Source organism: Peromyscus californicus, unplaced genomic scaffold (assembly GCF_007827085.1).
Source record: "Peromyscus californicus insignis strain IS unplaced genomic scaffold, ASM782708v3 Scaffold_21__1_contigs__length_65335640, whole genome shotgun sequence".
In the NCBI taxonomy this organism is placed as follows: domain Eukaryota; kingdom Metazoa; phylum Chordata; class Mammalia; order Rodentia; family Cricetidae; genus Peromyscus; species Peromyscus californicus.
In genome coordinates this window covers 36,299,614-36,322,244 of record NW_026294514.1, presented here as the reverse complement: position 1 = coordinate 36,322,244, position 22,631 = coordinate 36,299,614, and the positions used below count along the sequence as shown (strand labels likewise).

Here is a 22,631-nt window from a genome sequence, read left to right as displayed (position 1 = left end):
CATAAAACCCGATGCCCTAAATCTGAAAGATGGGAAAATAGGGAATATGCTTTAACTTATAGACACAGGAAAGATCTTTCTGAACAGGACCTCAGTGCACAGGCATAAGACAAATAAATTGACAAATAAGACCTCATGAAACTAAAAAGTTTCTGTACAGCACCATCATTCAGAAGAAGAGGCAGCCTCTAGAATCTTTACTAGCTGTACATTTGACAGAGGGTTGGTATCTAGAATATGAAAAATCTAAACAACACAAACAACCCAGTTAAAGTTTTGGACATGGAGGCTGGGCGGTGGTGCCATATACCTTAATCCCAGCACTGGAGGGTGGGGGTGGGGCACAGAGGCAAGCGGATTTTTGTGAGTTCTAGGTCAGCCTGGTGTACAGGGCAAGTTTCCAGGACACCCAAGACTGCACAGAGAGATAGACATTTCTCGAAAGAAGAAATACAAATGGCAGGAAAGTATTTTTTTTTAATGTTCAATATCCTTGGTCATCAGGAAAATACAAAATAAAACTCTACTTTGAGTGATGGAGAGATGGCTCAGGGGTTAAAAGCACTTGCTATTCTTGCAGAGGACCCAGAGTTCAATTCCCAGCACAACAAACTCCAGTTCTAGAGGATCACCCTTCTGTCCTTCATGAGCACCAGAAATGCACATGGTGCACAGACATACATGTAGACAAAATACCCATACACGTAAAATAAGTAAAATAAAATGACTTCCAGATTTCATCTTACCCTAGTCAAAATGCCTAAGATTAAAAAAAAAAGACAACAAATGCTGGCATTGATGTTGGAAAGGGTAACATTCACTGTTGGTGGAAGTGCAAACTGGTACAACCACTATGGAAATCAATGTTGAGGTTCCTTTAAAAGCTGGAAATACAGCCACCATATGATCCAGCCATGTAACTGCTGGGCATATTCCCCAAAGACTTTATATCCTACTATAGAGAAACTGGCTGATCTATATTAATTGCTGCTCTATTCACAAGAGGAAAGAGGCTAGATGCCCTCCAAATGGTAAATGGATAATGAAAATATGGTTTAAATACATAGTGGGATATTATTCAACTATAAATAATATTATGGAATTCACAGGCAAATGGATAGAGCTGGAAATAATTATCCTGAGTCAAATAACCCCAGATGCAGAGAAATGAATGCTACATGGCACTCTCATATGTGTATACTGCTTTTGAATCTTATATGTGTTTACAAGGGGCCATGAGGGGAGGGAGGTATTTCAGGGAAGGGCAGTAGAATACCCTCTACCCTCTAAGTTCTTGTCTTTATACCTGTAAATTAGTGTACCTTTCAACCTTCATCAGAGAATCTTCTTTTTTGCAATAGATGGCTATTAATACAGAGACCCACAACATTCTAAGAATGAGACCATACAATGTTTACTTCTAAATGGGACATTTATATTACTCCTCCTTCATCCAAGACTTAGGGATTATCTCAGAAGAGGGGTCAGAAGGATTTTGAGAGCCAGAGTGAGTAGATATCTGCAGTGAGTATTTGCTGGGAACATGACAGCACCATAGCACACGTGAACTCATAGTGTCTGGGACTGCATGTGTAAGAGCTATGCAAGAGCAAGCCAGACAAAAATCCCAGCAGAGATGGGAGAGGGAATCATGAAATCCTACTCTTATCTGAGGAATTATTGGAAGCTGATGGCTACTGAGAGAGAGAGATTTTTCTTCAGGGATGCTCTTCCTGAGAGGTTGCTCATATTTCAGTCTTGCATTTATAGGTAGCACTGAGTAAACTTAATGGTTTTTTTTTTTAAAGAGTAAATTAAGTTGGAAGGGAAAATTGGATAGGATAGTAGAGGAATTATAGGGGAGGGGATAGGGTGTATTTGATCAAAATTCATTATATACGTATATGAAATTCTCCAATAACAAAAGAAAAATTTTGTAAAGTTTAAGGCCAGCTTCTTTGGCTACACAGAAAGTTTGAGGCTAGCCAGGGTTATAACATTTAAAGCTATAACTGGAAGTATATGGGAATTCCAAAGAAATTAGAAATGTCTTAATTCAGATGGTATTTATTAGAGCCCCATTCGTTTTTGCATTTTATAGATACATATATTGTTATGAATAGTAGGTTAATAAACTGGGTGTGGTGGCTCATGCCTGTAACACCAGCACTTGGAAGGTGAAGTCAGGAGGATCAGAAGTTCAAGGTCATTCTTAGCTACATCAAAAGTTCAAGTTCACCTGGGTTTCATGAGACCCTGTCTCAAAAAATAATCAGTGGGTTAAAATTTAGGAAAATATCTAAAGCAGATCAAATTTTGAGACCCTCCAAGAAGAATTACAAATACATACAAAATCAACAAAATTTAAAATAGCATTGAATGTTAAGGTGGCTTAGTTTTTGTTTTTGTTTTTTTTTTTTTTAAGATTCCTTCTTTCCTTTTTATTGAGTTCACTTTTAAGTTTTAGCCATTTTTCTAATTTCAGCTTTTAGGGTGATTGTGATCATTAAGTTCCATCCATGATAGCTTCCTGACACACAACACTAGCTCACCCTTAACCACTGGAATTGACAAGAGCTATGTATTAGATTCCTATTCCTGCTGTGTCAGAGTACCACAAATTGGCTTGAAACAGTGAAAACTCATTATCCTGCAGGGGTTTTTTTTTGTTTTTTGTTTTTTGTTTTTTTGAGACAGGGTTTCTCTGTGTATCTTTGCACCTTTCCTGGATCTCGCTCTGTAGACCAGGCTGGCCTTGAACTCACAGAGATCCACCTGGCTCTGCCTCCCGAGTGCTGGGATTAAAGGTGTGTGCCACCACTACCCGGCTATCCTGCAGTTTTTGTATGTCAGAAGTTTGGTATGGGTCTCACTGGGTTAGCATCAAGTTATCAGCAGGGCTGATTATGTGACAATTCTTGGAGAGAAGCCTAGTGTGCATTATGTCTAGCTCCTAGAGGCAACCTGCACTGGGACACAAGGCATCCTTCCTCCATCTTCAACATTAGCAAAGTTGGACAACAGCCTTTTCATGATGCTATTTCTGTTCTCTCCTGCCTCTTTGCTCTACTTTTGAGGATATCAGGTTTTTGTTTCGTGTGCTTTTGCAGTCAGACTCAGGCCTCCTGGGTGCTAGGCAGACAATCTACCACTGAGCTACATTCTTAGTCCCTTCTACTTTAAGGACCCTGTGACTACATTGAACGCCTCCATAATCCAGAATAGTCTCTGGGGTTTGAAGTCAGCATGCTCACAACCTTAGTTCTGTTTTATGCACTTACTCTCCTTTTACCTAGTAACATGGAGATCCCAGGTCCTGGGAATAAAGGGGATGGATGACTTTAGGTAATTGTTAATTCTGCCCACCACAAGGGGCAGAGCTCAAGTTTTTTCCACACAGCTGGGCAGTGGTGGTGTACATTTTTAATCCCAGTACTCAGGAGAGACAAAGGCAAAAGGGTTTCTGAGTTCAAGTCCAGCCTGCTCTACAGATCGAGTTCTAGGACAGCCAGGGCTACACAGAGAAATCCTGTCTCAATAAATTTTTTTTCCCCACACCAGGCAGATTTTCTAGGGATGGTTGGCCTATTCCTTACTAACCGCCTGTACAGAAAAGTGATGGAGGCCACATTAAATGCCCTGTGGCCTCTGCCCGACAGATCAATAGTTCGCCTTTGTCCATCTGGGAAATGACCATTTCTCTTTTGTTGAGCTTACTGTGTGATATCTAGAGGAGGGGTGTTGGTAATAGTGTAACCCAGGTCTTTATCTTTATGTGTGTAGCTCCTGTTTTAAGAAGGTTTGTTTGGTGGTTTCGAAAGGACTGAACTCAGCAGGGTCTTATACATGGTAACTAGATAAGTGTTCTGCCACTGAGCTACATTCCAAAGCTGTGTTCTACTTAATTTATTTTTGAGACAGTCTTACTGTGTAGCCATAGTTGGCTTGGAACTCACTATGTAGACCAGGCTAGCCTGGAACTAATAGAAATCTGCCTGCCTTTCCTTCCTGAGTGCCAGGGTCTATTATCACCACGCCTGGCCTTTATTTTCCATGTTTATATTTACAGGGACCCTAGATATCCAGTTATCATAGAGATGGGATAGAACAGAAGGGCAGGGATGGCCACCAGATGTGTGACTTGGCAAGAACCTTGGGCATGTTCTTAGAGCAGGAGGGAGTTGCAGTGGATAGGAAGTTCTTTAGATTTTGATGTATCTGAAATGCTCCAAATCCTGTGCTTCACATTTAAACGTAGCAGCAGCTGTGCAAGGCTGCTGTACAGTATGAAAAGGGGAGCACCATTTTGTTCTAATGAATATATTTTGGACATTAGTCCAAGATAATTGATATCTACCTAAAAAGCCAGGCAAGAATTATTTAATTCCATTCCAGTGTCAAAATATGTAGTATTACTACCTGATACTGGTCCTGAGTATTGCTTAGACCAGAGAAAACATTCGACTTACCAAACCAATCTGCCAGACCTTGAAATAGAACCCAGCAATTCCAGTAATGATGGCTGTTCTCTGCTCATGGAACAATGGGACAGGAAGGGTTTGTTTCCTGACTTCCATTTCCAAAATGTGTGAGGTAAACCCTTCCTAGATGGAAGCCAACTGTGTGGTCTTGTGGTATCTTTGAGAATCTGGTTCACATGCTGCCAGATACAGCTAACAGAAATGAAGAACAGCTGGCACTAGCCTATTACTATTTCAACAACAATAAAAAAAGAGCAGCTTTTTAACTTGACCTTGTGATCACTAAAAGGTTGAGGCTGTGTAAGGGGACGAACCTGTAATCTCAGCATTTGGGAGGTAGATGCAGAAGGACCTGGAGCAGTCTCAGGCCAGCCTGGGCTGCAGTGAGACCCCGTTAGAAAACAACAAAAAAAAGGTAAGTTGAGGAATTTGAATTCTCCCCTTAGCACATACAACCACTCTCACTTCTGAAATGCCGTCCTTTGTGTAACTTGGAGGATCTTTGTAAGCATTTTCTACGGTTCCTGTGCATCCATTTTGTGATTCACATGAAGAGATGACTCAGAGATGTCACAGGACATTCAACTGGACCTGTAAATAGTAATACTTTTCACAAAGTAGGTGAGGACCTAGACTGACTTAAAAAAAAAAAACAACTGAGCTGAGTCTGTGTACACATATGTTAGAGTTTAAATCTTTCAGCTTTAAATTTTTCTCTAAGAATAGTAAACAGCCCTAGAACTCTCAAGCATGATGGGGGTGAGATGGTACTTGGTGAACTTTAAAGCTCATTGTAAGGAGCTCTGAATACGTTCTACGAATTATCACTTTAAGAAACACTGTATATGCCGGGCGGTGGTGGCGCACGCCTTTAATCCCAGCACTCGGGAGGCAGAGCCAGGCGGATCTCTGTGAGTTCGAGGACAGCCTGGACTACCAAGTGAGTTCCAGGAAAGGCGCAAAGTTACACAGAGAAACCCTGTCTCGAAAAACCAAAAAAAAAAAAAAAAAAAGAAACACTGTATAATAACTCAGAAATGTCTGCCATTTCTTAAAATAATTATTAAATTTATTTTGGGTGGGGTAGTGGGTGCTGGGGATTGAACTCAGGTTCTCAAGTTTGGTGGTAAGTATCTTTACTTACTTGCCATCTCACTGGCCTATATGTACCATTTCTGAAGTCAAACTTAATTTTAGTATAGATCCCTAAGTTAAAGTAGTTTTTTTTTTTTTTAAGACAGGCTTTGTACTATATGAATCTAAGCCCTGGGGAGACTAAGGTAGGAAGATTGTGAGTTCCAGACCAGCCTAGATTCTGCCTCTAAATGAAAGAAGGAGCTGGGTGTGTTAGTGCATGCTTTTACTCCAAGTGGAGCTGAACAGATCTCCAACTTGTAAGCAAGCCTGGATTACAAAGCAAGTTCCAAGACCGCCAGGGATACAGAGAAAGACACTGTCTTGGGGGAACAAAAAGGAAGAAAGAAAGGTTGACAAAGGTAGTGGGCAAGAGAAAAAGGGTCTTGAAAGACACTTTAGTCAGTAAAGTACTTAACACGCAAGCATAAGGATCTGAGTTCAATCCCCAGCATCCCATAAAAAGCTGGACATGGTGACATATGCTCATACCAGTCCTGGGGAGGCAGAGATGAGGTGATCCCTGAGACTTGCTGGTCAGCCAATCTAGCCAAATCTGTGAGCCCTGGGTCTCAGTGAGAGACTCCATCTCAAGACAAGATAGATGGCTCCTAAGGAATAACATTTAAGGTTGACCTCTGGCTTCTGCTAGGATGTGCACATACACATAGGCCCACACCCCCACATGTTCACCAGCAAATTCATGAACATGTAGGCACACCAGCATATACCACAAAAAATAAAGCAAAAGGAAAAAAAAAAAGAGGGAGCAAGAGGAAAGAGAAGAAAGAGAAGGAAGAGGGGTCTTCAGTAACTGGCCTTTGTGTGGTTCCCACGAATCCTCAAATGCGTCCAGTATCTTCGTAATTATTTCTCGGGCTCTCCCATAAATAGAGAGACTGAAATTATGAAACAGCTGGAAGACATTGGCAATGTCCCACCTTTGCCCAAGGTCTTCTTTTTTGGTTAGCTCTTTGGATAAAGCTGGGGAAAAGTATGGCTCCATTAAGTCTACATTGGACAAGAAGTATGACTGGAAAGCCTGGTCGAATTCCTGCTGCATCTGTCTGAAAATGTAAAAGCTCATGTTGAAGAGAGATTTCACATCCACAGCCAGCTGGCTGAAGAGGTTCTCCATTTGTGTCACTTGTAAGTCTTCCTCTGTCAGTTTGGCGGCAGGGGGATCCTCCACATCTTCACTGAGGGGAAACAGAAATCGGTACATCTTCCTGAGAAATTGCTCCATCTGTGGGGCAGAGTGGGGCATGGAATGAAAATAAGGAAGTTAAGGACTGCAAAATTTAAAGTCATCTTATGATAGGCATTCTAAATTAAGTTCTGTACAAACTAGGAAAAGGTGGTTGACTTTGAGATGAGATATTACCATTCTTTTTTTTCAGTTAGTTCTTTATTATTTTACCTAATAATAACCATCATTTTATTTTTATAACAAATGCTTTTCTAGATCAAGGAAAATGTGTATGTTCCAAAATTTTTATATAAAGTTTTTTAAATAAAACCCTAGTTAGAAGCAGAATATTTTAGCAACTTTTGGCAAAAATCTTAAATTTGAACGGTCATGAAACAATGTACAACAAATATGTGTGTGTGTGTGTGTGTGTGTGTGTGTGTGTGTGTTGGTATTGTGTTCCCCAAAATATTGTGCACCCTAATAAACTTATCTGGGGTCAGAGACAGAACAGCCACTAGATACAAAGGCTAGAAAATGGTGGCACTCACACCTTTAATCCTAGCATTCCAGAGGTAGAAATCCCTCTGGATCTCTGTGAGTTCAAGGCCACATTGGAAACAGCCAGGTGTGGTGACTCACACCTTTAATCCCAGAAAGTGAGCCTTTAATCCCAGGGAGTGATGGCAGAAAGCAGAAAGATATATAAGGCGTGAGGACCAGAAACTAGAAGCATTTGGCTGGTTAAGCTTTTAGGTTTTGAGCAGCACAGTTCAGCTGAGATCCATTTGGATATGAGGACACAGAGGCTTCCAGTCTGAGGAAAAAAGACTAACTGAGGAGCTGCCGCGGTGAGGTAGCTGTGGCTTGTTCTGATCTCTGATCCAGCATTCACCCCAATAACTGGCCTCAGGTTTGATTTTATTAATAAGACTCTCTAAGATTCCTGCTACATATATATATATGTATGTATATATATATGTGTGTGTGTATACATATATATATATATATAAACTGTTGCAACAAACAAAGAAGCTCTCCATACACAAACACATATGCACACTCAGACATACACACATATATCATACTCACACATAGCATACATTCACACATATACCACTCACATAAACTCATACTATCACATATACATACACCCAAACTCATACTCTCACATATATACACACAACACATATTCACACATATACACACATACATACATATATACACATGCCCAACACACACACACAAACACACACATACAGAATTCCTATCCTACAATTCTTATAGTAGGCCTTAACTTTAACTACGGAAATGGGACCTGAAATTCCTCCTGGCTTAGGTTTTCTCACTGAGGGCTAAAAAGATCAAATTATAGTAGACAGACGATAACCTGATCTTCTGGCAGCAGCTGGCAGGCCATGACTATAGGCTACTGTGAAGTTTGCCTTAGAACTATAAAGAATGCTGTTACCTTTTGACTCCTAACTGTTATTGTTGTTGTTTATGATTATTTAATAGCATGCTACTATCTTGATACTTTGTCTCTTGTTATCACTAGATTAATTCATGGAAAGAAAAAAAAGTGAACACATCTACACTGAGCCATAGACGCCAGCATCGGGATGGTTATATATTAGGTTGCTTTAGTGACAACCGTAAATTAACATCAAGAATGCCCAGCTTGTTGTAGTCAAAGGAATGAATGAAACCCGAGTCACAGAAATTTGAGTACCATTCAATGGAAGAAGCTGTCATACTATGTGACATTTAAGTCTGGCCAGACCACAGTTGTCTTTACATCACAGTGCTAGAATATGTTGAGTGTCACTAGCTATGGAATATTACTTCTGGAGCATCAGCTTCTTACTGTCCAAACAATTATCCAGGAATCTGTATAAGACCTATGCCTTTCCAAGAAAACAATCTGGATAGATTGCCTGCCTCTCCTCTGCCTGCTTTTGGTTGCTGATTCCATCCGTAGAAACAAAACTTTAAAGCTGGACAAGGTGGCACATGACTATAGTTCTACCTCCACCAGGGACTGAGGGGGAGGGGGCATTACTAAAGCCAAGGGGTTGAGATATATAGCCCTGTGTAACATAGCAAGACCCAGTCTCAGAAAACAACAACTACAATAAACAAGCCCCAACAAAAGTTCATAAAGTTGTATGTCTGGCCCGAATGAGAATGACCTCCAAATCTCCTGTCTCCAGCAGCACTCATCATTATAATTCTGGAACATCAGAGAATGGCCATAGCGGTAAAAGTGGAGCAGATGCAATCAACAGTGTCACCAAATTAACTTGGCATACTCCTTATCCTAGTGGCTGCTCTTTTGTAATTGAGTGTGGCACTGTCAAGCCAGAGGCAGAGTATAGTTACTATATATACACTAATACAAAGAGTAAAATTCCATTCCACTTCATACATGGCTCACTTCTCAAAGCGGGGAGGAAAATCCAGGCCAATCAAAGAATTTACTGGGGCAGAGCTCATTCTATGTGGGTCGCCACCCTCTGTGAATTCCTCTGCCTAGAAGATAGCCAAAGGGCATGAAAAGAAAACATGCCAGTCCTGCAAGCCACACACACGGAGAGGGCAAAAGGAGACCTGGAGCTATTCACATTTGCATACAAATACATAAGAGGAAAAGCACATTGAAATAAAGGTGATGAGGTGTCGCACATCTGTAATCCTAGCACTTGGGGGACTAAGGTAGAGGAATCATGGACTCAAGGTCAATCTAGGAGACATCTCAGAGGAGACTTTGTACCATAAATCAAGGGAGGGAGGGAAGGAAGGAGGGAGGGAACAATAAACCTAAGTGTTACGGCACACATTTGTATCCCAGAACGTAGGGAGTGGAATCATGAGACTCAGGAGTTCAAGGTCATATGTGGCTACATACTGAGTTTAAGGACATGTAGAATTGAAAGAGGGAGGGAGGGAGGAAGGGAAGGAAAGATTCAAATACATGCTTGAAGATTGAAAGAAAAGACTGTAATACTATAATTGAAAATGCAGCTAGACATGTTTATTGGCAGCCCCCTCAAAGGAAGATACATAAAATATGACCCTTGCCATCAAAGAGTTTTCTATCTACTTGGAACCTGTCCACAGACAGTGAATACAATGCAAAGTCAGGGCACTTCTACAGGAGTTAGAGTGTAATTATAAGGGGAATAAACACTGAGAGTTATTCTAAACTATAAATTGTGCACACACAGGTGGTGATATGTAACTTTGGTGTTAGGTTCTAGATCATAAAAGGACAACATCAATCATTTCCGCTTTTAAAAATAACATAATTTAAAAATCAAGATGGCTTGGATGTCTTAAGAATCCTAAAATGATGAGCTTTTTTTCCCTCTTACCGTATTTTTCACAGAGGACCAACCAGGTTGGCAAGCTGTGTAAAATCTCATGCAGTTACTTTCCAGACATGGCCTGCATCCATCCCAGGAATCCACTGAAGATGCCTGGCATAACTTTTCTTCTTCCTCCAAATGCTCTTGAACTTCATTCATGAGTTTCAGGGCCTCCTGGTTAAAAGGTACAAGCACGGGTCTCATTTTCATTTCCTGAGTCTATACTTTAGTTGGTTTCCCCCTTTTAAGTGTATATTGGCACTAGGGGTTGCCAAATTAGCTCGATTGATAGAGTGCTTGCCTTACATTTGAAACGCCCTGGATTCAATCCCCGGTACCACCTAAACAGGCATGGTGGCACAAACTTTTAATCTCAGCTCTCAGAAAGTGGAAGAAGGAGGATCAGAAGTTAAGGTTATTCTTGGCTACCTGGTAATTTCAAGACCATCCTTTAATACATATGACCTGGCTTCAACAGAAATTAAGTTTAAGACCCTCTAAACTGTTAGAATTCTGCCCTTACTCCAGCTGTGTGACCGCACACGCACAGTCCAGGAGTTAAGCAAAAGGTCTTGCGTCTTATGTCATGGGTGTGCGCTGACAGCTACATGTGTGCAGTAGTGTAAGGCTGAATGGGGAGCCCTTAAAAGCCAGACGCAGACCCCACCCTCTCTCTCTGCTCTGCTCTGCTCCCTCTCCCCCCACCCCACCAGCTTTCTCTCTCTTCCTCAGGCCTGGTCCTTTTATCCCTTCTCCCCTTCCCCCTAATAAAGCTCTCCGCTACTAAGTAACCAGGTTCTCTGGTGACTGTGACCTTCCCGCCAACAACCAGCACCGCCAACAGCGCTGCTCATCATTCATTTCATAAACAGCTTCAGTTTTTCATCTTCCCCGTCCTCACTGCAGCCTCAGAGATCTGCCTCAGTGATTTCTGTTTGGTAAAGACTTCTGAAAGAGCCTTTATTGAAGGCCATGGAAATCTCATTGTCTTTTCATTTTTCACCAAGTGTTTATTGACTAGTTAGTGTACGATGAACGTTGCACTAAATGTGGATGAGCCAATAGCAAAGACATTATCCCTATGGGAAACCACGGTGATTATCTGCACGGCTAGCCTATGGGGGATACGGAAGGTGGGCTTTAAGGCTTTGAAAACCGATATTTTAATTCTTTAATTTAGGCTTCCTTAAATCATGGTATGTGTTTAGATACTGGAAGAAAGCACGATTCTTGTATACAACCATTGATTTACAGTGATTCTTGTCCATATTCCAAATGCGCCCCCTTGTGGTTCTGGCTGTACTTAGCTAGGGCCTGTTAGCGCTGGTAAGGAGCCAGCGGCAATGGTAAACTCACAAAACTCCGTGTTTGACAGCTGCAATGTCTCAGTTCTGCCCTGGAGGTCCCCACAGCTCTACAGCAAAAATAAATGAATGAATGGATAGATAGATAGATAGATAGATAGATGGATGGATGGATGGATGGATGGATGGATGGATGGATGGATGGATGGATGGATGGGTGGGTGGATACATAGATAGATAGAGAGATAAATAAATAATAAATAATAAACAAATGAAAAAAGTACTTTTTTTCTTGTATCCCTGACTTGACCCCTGGCCCCACTGCACACGTGAACTTCTTGCCTGAGATGCAGTTCAGGAGAATGAGGGCGGTACCAGGCCTCAGAGCCAAGGCAGCTCCCAAGTGAAAAACAGAAAGGGAGAAGTTTTTGTTCTTGAAACCATTTTATTATAGACCCTTGTTTGCTTGTTTTCTGAAACAGGGAGTCAATATGTAGTCCAGGCTGACTCTGGTCCTCCTGCCTCAGCCTCCTACGTGCTAGCATTACTGGTATTATCACAGATCTCCTGTGTGTGTGTGTGTGTGTGTGTGTGTGTGTGTGTGTGTGTGTGTGTGTGTATGGTGTGTACAAGTTTATGTGTCTGTATGTGTGCATATGTATGTGTGGAGGCTAGAGGTTGAAGCTGGGTGTCTTCCGCTATTGCTCTTTTGATACAGGGTTTGTTCACTAAACTCACAGAGATCCGCCTGCCTCTGCCTCCCGAGTGCTGGGATTAAAGATGTGCCCCCCCACCACCCAAATTTAAGATTTCTATTTTTTTCCCCAGTTAATTGTTTGAGTACCCAAATTTAGAATCTAATGCAATGAATAAAATTTTAGGAATAAAATTTCTGCTAGTTGCTGGGATTTTTCAGGACCAGCTCTGAAACCCACATTTGCTTCCATTTGTCCTCACGGGAATATTATTTTCCTAGGATTGCAGCCTTAGCTTGTAGGCAGCTTAAGAAAATGAGAACAATAGTAAATCAGCGGGTCTCACATGCTCATCTGCTGGCTTCCTCCAGGTTCATTCATGCTAGTGTTGGAGAAACATGTTAATTAACAGCTCCAACCTCAGCTTTCTTAGCTGCAAAAATCAAAGTGTGGTTGACCCAGACGTTTGAAGGATTCCATGAGGTGATGTTTTGTATTAATGACATTTGGTGTCACTCTTCCCAGATGGCCAGACTATAAGCCCACCAAGGAAGAACCAGCATGGGGCCTTCCACGTTGTCCTAATGAGGAGCTATTTTAGATTTCCTCACCATCTTGATCGCTGCCAAAAGAGGGGAGGGCTAGCAGCTGCCGGCTGGGTCATCTCCTTCCTGCCTGGTAAGTGACCATTACACAGCTTTGGGGTCAGCTTGGCAGATTCCACCCTCACTGCCTTATGGACTCCCAGAGGTCCAGGCTCAAGAATGATAAGATTCTAGAAACTGTCCGGAATCCATTGGCTCCAACTTTATAAGAACGTAGGTAAAGATAACAGTTGTGCGTTGGAACTCCACTGGTATTTTTTCTTAATTAATGTGTATAGAGTCCAGAAGTCAATGTCAAAGGTCTTCCTCCAGTGCTAGAGTTTCAGTTGAATACTGCTATACTCTCAGGTAGGTGCTCTGAACTCAGATCTCCGTGTGTGAGCGTCAGGCACTTTACCAACTGAGCTCTCTCTCCAGCCCCCCATCTGTACCTTTTAGTAAATAATTAAACACAGGGGAGGTTGGATGGAGGAGAAATAAGGTGTTGTTTGCTGGCACGGATTTCAGCATTTGCAAAACGAGGACGAGTCTGGCAGCGATGCAAAGTGTTCTGAGTGTAGTTAACACTACTAAACTGTACCCTCAGCAATGAAAAGATGGAGGTGGGAGCGAGCTCCGTTATAATGTGTGAGGCCCTAAATTTTATCCTCAGCACCCCCAAAAGATTAAAAAAAGAAAAAAAGTAAGATGTAATTATCAACATTAACATTTAAAATATTTTTCTAATTTTATTTATTTATTTACTTATTTAGCCCAAACTGGCCTGGAACTGAATATGTAGTCGGCCTTAAACTTGTGGCAATCCTCCTGCCTCAGACTCTGAATACTGGGTTTACAGGCCTAAACCACCTACCCAGATTTTCCAAATTATTCTGTTATAGTTTTTATTTCTGTGTTGATTAAAGGTAGCATTGAAATATAACCTCTGGAAAGTATTTGTTTTGAGTGTTGTATTATTTGTTAATATTATTAAACTATGAAGTATGTAGTGTCTATAGTCCTATACAAGAGTTTAGGAATAACTTTCACATCTTCCAAGGACATTTGAATATAACATTTATTCTCTATTAGAAACATACATATTTGGACCATAACCATATTTGAAGTTGTTTGATTTTTAAAAATAGATTAGGGAGTGTAGCTTGGGGTGGAGCCCAGCATGTATTCTATCCCTAGCATCTCAAAAACTGAAACTAGAAAAATAAAACGGGGCTGGGATGTAGCTCAGTAGTAGAGGCCCCTGTTACAATCACTGACAATGCTGAAAATAAATGTAACAAAATGGGCTAGGCCGGTATGTTATTTCATATTCTCTGGTGTCTGCTAGAATGCCGTCAGACATTCCACCTGCCAACTGCATGAGGCCCCCGAGGAAGGGGTCCCTTCATTTTATAGGTATTGGCCAGCCCCCTCCTCCCCTGCAGTTCTTGGTTTACTTGCCTTCTGATTGTAATAATGAGGTACCTTCTCAGAGGACTCAAGTGGACTAGTGAATTTTTATATAGTTGCAACTAAACTGATTCACCATTTTTTCACATTTATTTATTTACTTGTGTGTGTGTGTGTGTGTGTGTGTGTGTGTGTGCGCGCATTTGTGTGTATGTGTGGTACAGGTTGCCATGGCGTGCATGTGGAAGTTAAAGGATTGCTTGTGAACGTCCATTCTCTTTCCACTGGGTGGGTTCCAAGGATTAAACTCAGGTCATCAGGCTTGGTGGCAAGTGCTTTTATCCACTGAGCCATCTTGCTGACCTGCAGTTAAACTAACTCTTTAAAAAAGAAAGGCTAGGGGGCTTTGAAAGATTTTGGAGGGGAGAAAGTAATCTAGCGAGGTAAAGTCCATGGGTGATTTAAGTGCGGTAGTCAAGAAGTAGGGCAGACTGTCAGTCCTTCATTGTAAGCTCATTATTGGCCATGTGACAGGGTAAGACTAGAGATCTAATCAGATGTGGCAAATCCGATGATATTTTCAAACAGCCAGAAGACTACTTAAAATGTAGAGTTCGAAGCTGGGTATGATGATACAAACACATAATTCTAGCACTTAGGAAGTGGAAAGGTCAGGAGTTCAAGGCCAGCCTCAGTTACAGCCTGTGTTACATGAGACCCCGACTCAAAATAAATAAATAAAATTTATAAATAATATTTAATAAATAATAAAATTTATAAATAATAAAATAAAGAAAAGAAATATGAAATTCTTTTGTGTGTGTGTGTGTGTGTTTGTTTTTTTTTTTAAGACAGGGTTTCCCTGTGTAGTTTTGGTGACTATCCTGGATCTCATTCTGTAGACCAGGCTGGCCTTGAATTCACAGAGATTCACCTGGCTCTGCCTCCCAAGTGCTGGGATTAAAGGCATGCACCACCACTGCCCGGTGAAATATGGAATTCTTAACCATTCTTACCCTAAATTTATTTAGGAGTAGAGTTTAACTATTTATTTATTTATTTTTAGTAACAGGGACTAGAAACCACTGATCTAGTCAAAACCTCTCCAGACACTTTTGACTCAATTATCTTAAATGAGACTAAAAGTGAAGCATTTTGAGAAAGCAGCCTTCTTAACTAAGTTTCAACCCCCAAATCTTTGTGTTCAAGGTCCTGTGAAAGATGATTAGACAAGAAAAATGTAAAGCTTCCTCCCACTTCTCCAATTTAAAATGCTCTCCAGAAAATGTGACATACTGAAGGAAGTCACTCATTAATTGCACATATTTATTGTTGCAATTTTTATAGCCCAGATGTGCTTAAAAAACAGACAGTTTTCAGTGACGGTACCTGCTTTTCTTCTTTGCATTTCCTCAAGGTTTTCATCAGTTTTGCGTGCTCCTCCTCTCTCTTTTCCATCATGACTTTCATCTGTTTAATGCCAATCAAAGCCTTCTTCACCTCTCCTCCTATATCTGTTTCCCCCACCTCCAAAGGACCTAGAAGACATGTTTGGCGTTTCTTTTAACTTGATTAGAAAACAGTAACTTCACCAGTGTTTGGTGCCCTCTAAATAGCAGCTTGGTCGTTCTTGCACAACCTTTCAGTCTAAAGCACTTCATGATGAATTAGCTATCGACTGCCGCTTTGACCTGCCTTCTGTTTCTTACATGGGAGCTCCTGGACAAATCTGAGCTTATTGATCTTAGTCTTGTCATTTTCCACAAGCCCTGTTTTCCTTTATCCACTTTTTTTTTCTATCACTGGAGACTCAGGTATGGTTGTGTTAGAGAAAAATCTGAATTTTTTTTTTTACAGTTTATATGAAGCACTCAGCAGAAGACTTCAAACACAGTGAACAGTTCCCCTTTTTCAGTTTTAATTACCTGCCATCAGACTAAGAATGTATGTCATATAACACATACATAGTAACTTGGTAGAAATCTCTTTTGCACCATTAACTGTCCCTTTGTGGGTATAAATTCACTGTCATTCTATCTTCTCTTTAGCCAGTGTGGCATCCTGATGATGCTATTCTTACCTCTGAATTTAATTGCAGACTCCAAATGAGCTCCATTTTAGCTAGTTTATTTTACTAAATGTTAAATGCCCCAAATCTGTATCACCAAACAAAGTTAATGGGCACAGAACAATGAGATTCACTGTCATGACAGCCTACCCTTTGACTAATATAAAAATAATTACAGAGATTATTCTAGTAGTTTAAATTTTTTAAGAGCTAGGAAAACATTTTGCTGTTCATTGAACATATGTGAAGAGGACATCAAACATTTGGATAATACAAAAGAAAATGTAGGCAAAAATTTGGCAAGCTTTATCTGCATGATTGCAAACATCTGGATATGTGAATGTTGGCTCATGGAGACTTATTGGAATTTTCTATTTTTATCCAAATTTTTGACATCATGAGACTTGGTTTAAGTGCCTGGAAAACACTTCACTATAAAATGTAATGGATACAGTTATCTCTGAACTGCAAATCCCTGTAAACACCAGCAGGACGGGCGAACAAGCAAACAGGGCATACTATTCAGGTTTCCATCCGTAGCAGCTACGTCCTTCCAAGTAGGTGCACTGTGACAATATTTCAACCACAGCAGATATACAGAAAGCACCAAGAGTGGTGACTTCATGGTCCAGTGTTCCTATGAAGGGAAAATCAAGCTGCTTTAATGCCTTCCTTGAAGCTACCCTCTTGCATAGCAATTGAAAACACATGGTGCTCCTAAGCACTTCTCTGTCAGTTTCTCTTTATGACTTTAGATCATTCATGTTAAAATGTCTGGCATATTAAGAAGCATAAACTATGAGTTCAAAAGCCAAACCAACTCTATTCAGTCTATTTTTGTTTACATTCTTCTTGACAGTTAACTGTGTACTACCATGTCCAGCTTGATGAACATAGACACGGGGGCAATATGGTTGAAAGTTCCATGTCCACCTGGACTACATAGCAAGACCCTGCCTCAATAAGCACATCAATGGTAATGTCATCTGCTGCAGTACTTGAAAGCCAAGCCAATGAATAATATCGATCATAGAGCTATAGAGTCAAAACTTCATTCGATTTTCTTATCAACAGTAAACGTGTCCAAAGGCAATCTTACAGTATGCCAGGAAGACTTTCTATGTCCAAAATTCTCAGCCTTCCTGCCTCCATTTCTAGTATGCTGGGATTGCAGACATGCTGGATTATTCTCATACTTCTTACAAAACCTATTACCATATATGATATGCAGTTAAATTTTTTCTGAGATTAATGACTCTCTTTTTAATGTAATTTGATTTACATTAGTTATAAATATCCTAAAAATAATTTAAACTTTATCAAGACAGGGTTCCTCTGTGTAGCCCTGGATGTCCTGGAATTCCCTCTGTAGCCTAGGCTGGCCTCAAGCTCATAGAGACCTACCTGCCTCTGCCTCCCAAGTGCTAGGATTAAAGGCATGCGCACCACCACTGCCTGGCACAACTGCATATTTTAATGAAATTAAACCTGTAAAATATGGCACATTATCTTAATTTCCCTCAAAAGGGATCAAAAGGGATGTTTATCTACTTTATGCATATCTGTTACATTAAAACTTCACTAATCCACATTTGAATCTTTTTCACATACTAATAAAACAACAGCTACATCAGTAATAACATAGTGGCCACATTTTATATGACATTTGAACTGTTTTCTTTCTGCTTATGCCCCACTTAACAAACAAAACTTGGAATACTGTATATTTACCATTGATATTGTAGCTCTCTCCAGAGAAATTGCCATTAACTTCTGGAAGGGCCTCCACTTTTCTCTGATGTGGCTTTCATCTGTGTCAGAGATTTAGCCTTGTTCTGTTCGTCAGAGGACACAGTTCTTAATCCTATTAAACAGATCTTTTGAGATTAAGGCTGTTTAAAATGTGGTAGTACCTAAAATGCAACACTAGAGGGCAGGCTAAGCACATCATCAGCAACAATGACCTTCCCTACTTCACACAAATGTGGATGAGTTCGTGTTTTGTTTTTTGAGATAGTCTCACTAGGTAGCCTTGGCTGTCCTGGAACTCCCATTGTGAACTAGGCTGGCCTCAGACTCATAGAGACTGACCAGCTTCTGTCTCTACAGTGCTGGGATTAAATGCATTGTACCGTCACGACAGACAACAAATATGGTTTTATTGTTTGACATTTTTTGAGCCAGAGTCTCCATGAAATCATAAGTAGCCAGAGATGACCTTGAATTCTGATTCCTCTCAACTCTCCAGCTTCCATCTCCCAAGTGCAGGGATTACAGGCCTGAGCCACTGTGTGGTCTGGTTGCTTACCTTGTTTGTTATTTGGACTATAAAGTGGTATAAATTCTCAAGACTAAAGAAAAAATATGTTTTATTCTTTTTAAAGTACCATAGTTCAATAGCAACGTAACTAACACTACAGACACATTTAGACACATGTACATATGGTATATGTGTTTTTGTGTGAATGTGGAGGTTAGACAGGAGGTCAGTGTTTTTTCTCAATTACTCTCCACTTTATTTTTGAGTCCGGGTCTTTCACTGAGGAAATTATCTCCCAGGTAACTTTTATGAGGTTCATCATGAAGCTGAACCTAACCTGCTTAGGCCAGTATGACATTAATGTAATTATTCAGAAGCATATCAATATATCAAAATATTTTTCAAAATTTCCACTGCGCTCAGCAGAGCCTCTAACCAATTCAGCTCTTGTTATAGGTTGTTCAGCAAACTTCTGTTAGGTTCCAATATTAGGATAAGATGGATTCTGCTTTTACATGCCCATGCTGTGGTGATATTGCATCCCTCAATATATTGTGCACCCTAATAAACTTATCTGGGGTCAGAGAACAGAACAGCCACTAGAAAGACGTAGAGGCCAGAAAATGGTGGCACACACGCCTTTAATCCTATCACTTGCCAAGCAGAGATCCATCCAGATTTCTGTGAGTTCAAGGCCACATTGGAAACAGCCAGGCATGGTGACACACACCTTTAATCCCAGGAAGTGATGTCATGAAGCAGAAAGGTATTTAAGGTGTGAGGACAAGGAACTAGAGGCTTTTAAGCTTTTAGGCTTTTAGCAGCAGTTCAGCTGAGATCCATTTGGATGAGGACTCAGAGGCTTCCAGTTTGAGGAAACAGGATCGGCTGAGAAGTTGGTGAGGTGAGATTAGCTGTGGCCTGTTTTTCTTCTCTGATCTTTCAGAATTCACCCCAATATCTGACTAGGTTCTTTATTTAATAAGACTTTTAAGATTCATGTTACATTTGACATCCCATGTTGGGTGCCAATTGTAGACAAATTTCTAAATGGTCTTATTAAATAAAAAACACGGAGCCAGATATAGGGGTGAAAGCCTAAGAGAGATCAGGGAAATAGGGAAAGCCACAGCTAACCTTACCTCACCAACTCTGTAGCTTCCAAATGCGAGATACTTTCTGTCTACCCACGCCTATATACCTTGCTGTTCTGTCATCTGATTTGCTCTCTCTGTCCAGCTACATCACTTCCTTTTCCTGCCCAGCTCTGTCATTTCCTGTCTGTACAGACCTCCAGACCTCTATGGTTAACTAGTGTTGGAATTTAAGGCATGTGCCACCACACCTGGCTTTGTTTCCAGTGTGGCCTTGAACTCACAGAGATCCAGACAGATTCCTGCCTGCCAAGTGATAGGATTAAAGGCATATGCTACCATTGCCTGACTTCTTTGTTTACTTATAATGGCTGTTCCTATTCCTCTGATCTCCAGGCAAGATTTATTTATTAGAGCACAAATAAAATATCACCACATTTAAACACCAATAAAATATCACCACACCATGCTTTATCAAGGAATTTGATAGCAGGTAATTTACCATGTGGGGCTTGCGTTGGGAGAGACCAGGGAATGACTCTCTGATGGATTCCTAATAATGATCACTGAATGCTGATCCAGCCACATAATTTGAATGTCCCAGAACAAAATGACAATGAGGCCCCAGTGTCTAAAAAATACTAAGAATTTCAAGATGGCAATAGCAGAGCATTGAGGGAAGGATGCAAGTGGCAGGTGCCTGAAGCTGGCCCTGCTTGAGAGGCAGTGAGTGCGTCTTCCAAGGCCGAGGAACAACATCACTTTTAGAAAGAAGACTGATAAGAAATGTGGGAATAAAGTTTAGAAACAAATCCAGGACACAAATTGGGCCAATGTTCAGAGTTTAGTGAAAGAAGGGTGTTATTCGGTGAAGAGACAGACAGATGCATATGGAATGGCAGTTCAGGGTGAGAAGGAGCACTCGATCACAGAGCATGGAGCCAACCCTGAGCTCTTCCCCGGACATATGACCTAATGCAGCATCAGTGGCTGCATGTTCCGTTCCACTTGAATCCCGGGGTGCGGTTAGTCTGGGACATCAAAGTGGGGTTCACCCTGCTGCCTGTGCATTTTGCTTTTGTTCAGTTTCATTGCTTATTTCACTTCATTTTTTGTTCATAGAATGGGAGCCAAGGCAGTGGGGGAGGAGTTATCTGACAGGGGAGTGTGCAACTGGAATGATCATCTGGTTAGGGGTTAGGAGTTAGGGTTAGGCCTAGACCACCATGAAAATGTAGCTAGCCTTCTTTATTGGTAAGGAGTAAAACTGAGTAATCTGAATTATCCCATACCCGGCAGCCTTCTGCTTTTCCAGTCACATTGGGCTCCTCTTTGTTTTGTCTGCCGGCTGCCCTCGGTTTCACTCATGTCCACACTTCCTCTCACCAGTCCTCAATCCGTTCTTCATACTACTACACAGTGTCACAACAGCCAGCAGCTCTGAGCGCTTTCCTTTTCCAGCAATACACACCAGAAGACCCCACCCATCTGAAATACTTTCATTGCTGGCTTTTAAATATTCCTGAGGCTTTCCAGGGATAATTGCTAGTGGTCACATGTTACCTGGCTCTGCCTCTTTCTCACTCACCCTTACATTTCCACCTCTTATTCTGTGAGTCAATCCAAAAATGATTTTCTTTTTGTTCTGGACTCTTCTTAAAAGTAACAGACACAACCCATGAAATATGTCTTAGTGGTAAACCCGATTTAGTAAAATTATTTTTTTTTTCTGAGAGCTGAGGAAATAGCACATACCATAAAAGGAAGTAGCAAGTTAATGTGGTTTTACTAATAACCAGATGACTCATATGTTAAAATGTCATGTGAAGAGAATACACACAGGGCTATAAATAGTTAAGAGCCAGTACCTTTTAGGGAGGACTCAAATTCAGTTCCCAGCTCACAACCTCCTATAACTCCAGCCACAGGGGATCTGATACCTCTGGCCTCCAGGCACCTACACACACACATTAAATAAAATCCTTTAAAAAAAAAACTATAAAAGCATGTATATGAACTCTCTATCAGAAAGAACCCACAAGCACTTCCTAGAGTTCAGACATGACAGTAATCATCTAAGAGATCTTCAAGGGTAATGTGAGAAAAAGAACGGTCTTTATTACATACTCGGGCTATTTGGTTCCTTTTTCTGTTCAAACAGCCAGTTCTATACACATGTACACTCACATGTGCATGTATAAATATAGCGTCTTTATCTCAAGTGTCTTTAACATGGTAGGTATTGACATGTATTCATTGAAACTCAGTTCAGTAGCAGTGAGTGGAAATCAGTTGTGTTAAATTTACATCATGATTTTTATGTCAGAATTCCGTTCAGCTGCAACTGACTTCTCTCCCCACAGGCTATATGCAAGAGCTCTCCACTTACGGGCTGCTTTCTCTGCAGCCTGCCACTAGGTGTCATCAGCATCATGTGCCATGGAATCTACACAGCTGACACAGAGGGAGGGTATGTAGAAGAGCGGCATGAAGTACCCAAAAGGGAGAGGGAAAACCAGGACCAGATAGAAGAGAGCAAAGAGCAGGAGTCCATCCATGGAGGATCTCGAGTGCCTGCTGTGCAAGAGCCCAAGGATGTATTAGACAAGAAGAAAGACGGAGACTTCACAGGTAAGAAATATTTGAGAGGATTTCAGATTATTAAAGAGTATTTATTGAATTTAGAGATTTAATCATGATCTATTTACAGAAGAGAACATGTCATTTGTATTTTGCTAGTAACAACTGCATGAATTCAAGTAAACTTTCCGTAAGTGGGAAGATGCTTGGTGCAAAGAAATGAAGAGTTGTCTAAAACCAAGCCAAATCATTGTATCAGTTTACCTTACAGATGCCCATTTTGTGCACACTCCTCTGTGTGCATGTTCTAGGACAAAGTTAAAAACTTGGACAAAATATTAGCTCAACCATTGGAATGGAAGATGTGTGGTTTTGTAGAGAGAAATAGTACTTTCACCTAATATATTAATTCTCCTATATTTTGGATAAAATTTATACAAACAAATTAAGTTTTTAAAATTTAG

The 22,631-nt window shown here is 40.8% G+C and overlaps 1 protein-coding gene across 1 annotated transcript in view; it reads right to left on the bottom strand.

Annotated features, from left to right (window-relative positions):
• Nucleotides 1-18,073, bottom strand: part of Clul1 (clusterin like 1) — a 34,856-nt gene extending 16,783 nt beyond the window's left edge. The window contains exons 1-5 of the mRNA XM_052750605.1: nt 17,965-18,073; nt 16,753-16,870; nt 15,555-15,703; nt 10,179-10,346; nt 6,435-6,861 (exon numbers count right to left, since the gene is read on the bottom strand). Of these exons, the coding sequence (XP_052606565.1) occupies nt 6,435-6,861; nt 10,179-10,346; nt 15,555-15,703; nt 16,753-16,870; nt 17,965-18,000 (898 nt within the window). The 5' untranslated portion in view covers nt 18,001-18,073. The remainder of the gene's footprint in view (nt 1-6,434; nt 6,862-10,178; nt 10,347-15,554; nt 15,704-16,752; nt 16,871-17,964) is intronic.
• Nucleotides 18,074-22,631: the final 4,558 nt, after the last annotated feature.